Source organism: Gossypium hirsutum, chromosome A02, assembly GCF_007990345.1.
Source record: "Gossypium hirsutum isolate 1008001.06 chromosome A02, Gossypium_hirsutum_v2.1, whole genome shotgun sequence".
Lineage (NCBI taxonomy): Eukaryota > Viridiplantae > Streptophyta > Magnoliopsida > Malvales > Malvaceae > Gossypium > Gossypium hirsutum.
In genome coordinates, this window is record NC_053425.1 from 27883236 (window position 1) to 27889789 (window position 6554).

The 6554-nt window shown below is 31.4% G+C and overlaps 1 protein-coding gene across 1 annotated transcript; it reads right to left on the reverse strand.

Annotated features, from left to right (window-relative positions):
* Positions 1–4263: 4263 nt before the first annotated feature.
* On the reverse strand, positions 4264–5491 carry LOC107894678 (L10-interacting MYB domain-containing protein-like). Its single transcript, XM_041083609.1, has 3 exons — positions 5049–5491; positions 4653–4941; positions 4264–4478 (listed from the first exon to the last, which is right to left on the reverse strand). Exons 1-3 carry the CDS (start codon positions 5394–5396, stop codon positions 4264–4266), a joined length of 852 nt encoding a protein of 283 aa, XP_040939543.1. The 5' UTR covers positions 5397–5491.
* Positions 5492–6554: the final 1063 nt, after the last annotated feature.

Here is a 6554-nt window from a genome sequence, read left to right on the forward strand (position 1 = left end):
ACCTAGTTCTAAAGGCTATTTTTGGTACATCTGATTCTTTTACCCGTAGTTGATAATAACCAGAACGAAGATCTATCTTAATAACCAGAACGAAGATCTATCTTCGAGAATATAGTGGCACCTTTCAACTAATCAAAAAAGTCATCAATATGAGGCAGTGGATATATATTCTTTATTGTGACTTTGTTGAGTTGCCTGTAATCAATACATAACATCAATGATCCATCTTTCTTTTTAACAAATAAAATCGGTGCACCCTAAGGTGATGAGCTAGGTCGAGCAAAACCTTTGTCAGTCAGTTCTTACAATTGTGCTTTAAAATCTTTGAATTCTGTAGGGGCCAATCTGTAAGGTGCTATAGATATCGGTGTTGTCCCTGAAATAAGGTCTATGGAGAATTCTACTTCTCTGACTGGTGGTAATCTGGGTAATTCTTTCAGAAACACATCAGGAATCTCATAAACAATCGACACTGACTTAGGCTTAGTTTGGATGGGCGGTGTGTTTACCTTCGGTGAGGTTAAAAACAGCGGTGGCGGTGAGATTAGTTACAGTAGCGGTGAGATTGGATACTGTAGCGGTGAGATTAGAAACAACGGTGGAGTGTGTGTTTGGATTCAAATGCAGCTGTAGCGGTGAGGTGAAAATGAAAAATGACTATTAAGGACATCATATTAGAATTGATATATAATAGAAGTTTTTAAATTATTTTACTTATATAAAATTATTAAAATATGTGAATTTATAAATTCATTTAATAAAATATTAAAATGTATCTTTTAATATTTTATTATAAATATTTTAATGAATTATATAATCAATTTAAATTATTTATTAGATAAAATGATAATAATTTTTAATTTTTTATAGTTAAATATTATTTTATAACAATGATAAATATTATTTTCGGAAATAGTAACATTATACTTGGATCAAATTTTGAAGTATCTAAACGAATGATTTTCAATAAAAAATATATATCTATTAACATAAGACATAACAAGTTTCATTATTACTAGAAATTAGGTTTTGATACAAATTTGTTTTTACAAATATTGATTCATTAAACTATTTGCAGTGGTTTCCCTTAACATTGCAATTTCAAGGTCACTTTCACTGTTAGAAGAACTCGATTCACCTCTATCAAAATGGCCTGAAGAGATTGGCATGTCGGGTATATTCTCAAATTATCGAAAATCCTCATCATTTGACCAAGCATGTCTTCGAATGTAATTATGCAAAACCATTTTTGCAATAACTATTAAAACTTGCTTGTCGAATGAATAGCTTGGAATATCTCTTAATATTGGCCATTTTTTTTCCAAACTCCAAATGTTTGTTCAATCATAGAGCGTAACGAAGAATGGGCATGATTAAAAATTTCTTTTTTTCCAGATGCTGGATGATTACCTCGATGAAAGTCAGGTAAATGATATCGTTCCCCCCTATATGGACCTAGAAAACCTGCCATTTGTGGATATCCTGAATCCACAAGATAATATTTTCCTATAAAAAAGTAAAACATAACATCAGTTTAAAAATAAATTAAAAATTTTAATATTGTTTTTTATGTAAAGATTAATTAATAAAATTAAAGTTCAACCTGGTGGAGGGTGTGGAAACTTTAACTGTTGTTTTCTAAGTGCTTGCAACAAAATTCTACTGTCATGTGTTGTTCCTTCCCAACCAAGAAATGCAAAAATAAAGCACATGTTGAAGTCACAAACTGCCATAATATTTTGAGTTGGTTCACCTTTCAGTCCGATATAAGGTATTTGACAAGAAGGCGAAATGCATGCTTTTATGTGTGTTCCATCTATGGCCCCAATACAATCCTTTAAAATAAATACAAGTAATGAGATAAAAGTTAGAAATAATTTATATTTTAAAAATATAAAGATTGTGTAAATTTTACCTTAAAGTGAGGCCAATATCTTGTATCATGTTGAATATGGTTCGGTACTTCCTCAAATTGACCTTCAATGGGTTTAATCGTGTCTATTCCCATTCGAGCAAATATATGTAACATATCAGTAAAAATTCGAATAACGGTTTCCCCAGATCGTTGAAATCGCTCTGCTGCATTTGAATTTGATTCTCTATTTCCAAGAATATACAATGATAATGCTAACTTCTCCATCGCAGATACCTTCCCATGCTTTAAGCCATAATTTGTTTGCAAATCATGCAACAAGCTGTGAAATATATTTTTTGGCATCCTAAAACTATTCATGCAACGATCATCATGCCCATTTAATACTTCGTCCACCCACATTTGACCTGTATAATTTGAATCCATACACGGTTGCTTAGTGAAATAAGTTTCATGGTGTAGCAATACACTGCTTAACACTTGTTCTTCCTCTTCATGATAATTGTTGTGCTGAACTTGTGTAACAATTGTGGCTATTCTTCGTTGAGCTTCTTCACTTAATTCAGGGGTATCATAATTCATATAAAAACTATTACACATATGGTTAAATTCATCCATAACCTGAAAAAGTAATCAAATAAAAATAAATTAATAACTTGTGACATTCTATACAACATAAAAAATTGAATAAAATCATACCTAAAAATACCAAACATAAAAAATGTAACACCCCCACGGCCGAGACCGTCGCCGGATTCGAGCTTGAGGTGTTAATAAACCTAATTTTATCATTCGGACAATTTTAAACCATTGACTTCAACATTTGTATTAAGTTGTTCATCTATGTCACGGTCACTAAAAAAATCATATCTTGAGTTAAAAAAATCAAAATTAAGATCCATAAATTTTCCCAGAAACTAGACTCATATATCTATTTACTAATTTTTTTATAGAATTTTTGGTTTGGCCAATTAGTACAGTTTATTAGTTAAAGTTTCCCCTGATTCAGGACTCGACAGCTATGACCCCTGTTCACTACGAATCATTTTTCCCTCTGTAAAAAATTCAAATGACTATGTCGTTTGTTTCTATTAAAAGTATACTGAATAAGAAATCTGCACATATAAAATATGTCTCTTAATTAGTTTTTTACAATTTTAAATGAATTTTCAACATCAGAACAGGAGATCCAAAAATCGCTCTGGCCCTGTTTCGTAAAAACTTAAATATCTTATAATACCTCTCATTTGCTTATTTCGTTTCTTCCATATGAAAATAGACTCATCAAGCTTCAATTTTATAATTTATTCGTCATCTAATCCTATCTCTACTATTTTTAGTGATTTTTTAAACTCACGTCATTGCTGCTGCAGGATTCTGTTTTATAACAAAGTTCACCTTTTTTATGAATTTTCAAGGACTAGGTAGTACATTAAACATACATGACATATAGACATAGCCGAATTTCCTAGTATCCATAATAGCCCATAGTCTACATGAAAATTAGATTATTACCTTCAATTTTACCCTTTTTACAATTAAGTCCCCTTTTTAGAAGTTTTCACATAAAATCAGTAGGTACAAGTTAAACACACACTAACACATCATATTCCTTCATTATTCATCAAATTACAATTATGTCACACATGGGTAAATTTTCATACATGCATTCTAGCTCAAAATATTACTAAAAAATGATAGAACATGCTTTCTAGATTTTAAAATCGAAAAGAACATTAAAAATGGGCATGGAAATCACTTACAATCAAGACTTGAAATGTTGAAAACCCTAGCTATGGTGTTAGGAGAATTTCAGCAGCTTCTATGGAGAAGATGAGCAGATTTTTTTGTGTTATTTTCCTTTTTTAATGGCTATATTTACCATTTGACAAAAATGCCCTTAATGCCTTTCTTTATAATCTTTCATGTACAAGCCCATTTTTTTCCAAAATTTTAGAAATTGGTAAATATTTAAAGCCTCGTAATTAATATTCCAAATCAATTTCATACTAAAAACTTCTAGAATGCAAGTTTTGCAACTTATTCCGTTTAGTCCCTAATTTCAAATTAAGCATTTTACGTATAGAATTTCTTCACAAAATTCTCACACAGTCATGCATTCATATCATAAACCTCAAAATAATTATAAAATAATTATTTCTATCTTGGATTTGTGGTCACAAAACCACTATTCCGATTAGGCCCTAATTCGGGATATTATAAAAAATATGATACATTAGGTTTACGTATAAAAAAGTAGATCATACATTAGTTTTGCATATAAAAAAAGTAGATAATACATTAGGTTCACATATAAAAAAGTAGATCATACATTAGTTTTACATATAAAAAACTAGCATAGTTATATTACAATAATAATTCTAAGGAGCTTATGGTGGAGGTGGTGGATGGTATGATTGGAAGGGGAATAAGGATGTTGCTACCAAGGATGAAAATGATGCAATCGGATTTTGTTCAGCATACTCACGTCGAAGCCACCAAACTCTAACATCTGGATCTAAGTTCAAAAACACTTCTCGTTTCACCGGTATTTGGAATATTTTGATGGCAAAATAGTACAGTTCATCTTTTTTTGGAATTTCATCTTCCAAATCACGCAAAGCATCCATTGCATTTGAAATAGAATATTCAGAGTGAGGAAAAATAATTTCATTGATTGACTTCCTTGGACTAGCCATACTCTCACACAATTTCTCAATATGAGTAGCTAATGAATTTCTTGATGATTTTCTACTTGAACTTGATTTTTTTCCTTTACCGTGTACAACCCCAAGTATTTCCTTTCTTCGATTAGGAGTTTCATGAGAAGGGTTTGATGGTACCTCATTAGGAGGGATATCTTCATTCTTATTGCTATTTTCATCTGAATCACCAAATCCTTCATTAAGTGTATCATCTCCCATAGGAACCCCACTTGGAAGAACACCGGACGAAGGTGCCCATGCATTCTCTCCAGTGGCTACAATGCCACCAAACATTTGCCATATTAAATCATTCAATCGTGGTTCAATTCCTTTCTTCTTAGATCCTTTAAAATCAGGATTTTCCTACATAAAATGTTAAATGTTAAATGTTATACTCAGATTTCTATAGTTGTAAATGATTAATTTCAATAAACTTTATGCATTAAAATAATGACAATGTTAACACTAACCTGTATTTTTTCAGCCCACCATTCTTCGGTAGCATCGACCGTCCTTTTAGATGGACACCATCCAATACCTGTAGAGTCCTTAAGCAACTCCCTCCATAACCTCCATTCCTTTTTTAATGTATCCCACTTATTTTTCAATTGAGGTTTTCCATAATTTTTTTGTGTTTTTGCTTGAAAAAGAGCAACAACATTTTCCCATCCTTTTGAGTTTAGATGAGTTGTCGGTCTATTACCAGCATTGACTTCATTCACGCAAAGTTCACAAAATATCAATGTCAGCTCGTCATCCCAAACAGCTTTTGTTGCTAAGGTACTATCTCTCTCCACAAATTTTCGTGTCTTTACCATCTATTATTATTATTTTGAAATCAATAGGGCATTAAATAACACAAGTGTAAGCATAAATCAGTATGTAAGCATAAATCAATAATACAATAGGGCACTAGGCAGCAAAAATGAAATCAATATGTCCTACTTTGGACAACATAAATCAGTAAATAAAACAGGGCATTAAATAACAAATAACTTGTGCAGATACATATAACTCCATCAAAGAAGTGTAAGCATAAAGAATCTTCCAAAATGAGATGCAATTCATGTGTCATGTGTCATGTAGATATGAAAATAAAATAAGAAGAAAGAACAAAAGCCATAGTACCAACAGGAAAATTTCACTCAATAGAGCAAAGAACAATCCATACCTCCAACTATAAATAGTATTCTTGTTATCCAAAAGTTAGCATACATCCTGTTATTCATGTTTTTTCATGCATATGGTCTTCAACTGTATGCATTCAATATTACTAATTAACTTTAGAGGCAGTAATTCACCAAAGATGCATTCTTACAATAATTCTGGCGATAACAGAGTAGTTAAGAATTATATCAATGCCATGTAGGTGATCAATTACTTACAGTTCCAAACACAACAACGTCGAAAGTAGTATGATACTCAAAATTTGGAGTTGGAAACTCAGGAGTGGGATAAGCAAAAGTAAGAGGAAGCTCAGGGCAGCTCAAAATGATGTACCTACAACAAAAAAGTAACTCAAGCATTAAGATTACCAATCATATTTAAATTTATTTACGTTATGAACCGAAAAGGCTTAAATTTATTTACGTTATGAACCGAAAAGGCTAACATGTTTAATTGAATTGTGGATGGCAATGAATTATATGTTAAGAGTTTATAGAGAATGATAAATGACAATTGTATTTCGGAGAAGCAAGGGTAAATGATATGAGTATGAATCTAGTAATGGCTAAGTGTAATAGCCGAATGTGCTATGAATTAATATAAGTGAATGGTAACTTAAATATATTGTATCATGTAATGACCGAATGCATTATGAAATTGGATATTAGTCAATGCTATAAAGTGAATGAAATTACTATGTGTGATATTCAGGCTAAGAGCCTAACAGGCTAGTTGCCGTTGAAATGATTTCAGGTTAAATCTAGCAGGCTAAGTGCCGTTGAATTATTCCGAGCATGATATTAATGATA

Excerpts from the sequence above, each read along its gene's own strand:
- LOC107894678 (XM_041083609.1), bottom strand. The coding sequence starts at position 5,396 with ATGGTAAAGACACGAAAATTTGTGGAGAGAGATAGTACCTTAGCAACA. Across the intron at positions 4,942-5,048 it reads GGTGGGCTGAAAAAATACAG|GAAAATCCTGATTTTAAAGG; the intron begins GTTAGTGTTAAC and ends CATTTTATGTAG. Across the intron at positions 4,479-4,652 it reads AATACTTGGGGTTGTACACG|ATGAAATTCCAAAAAAAGAT; the intron begins GTAAAGGAAAAA and ends GTGATTTGGAAG.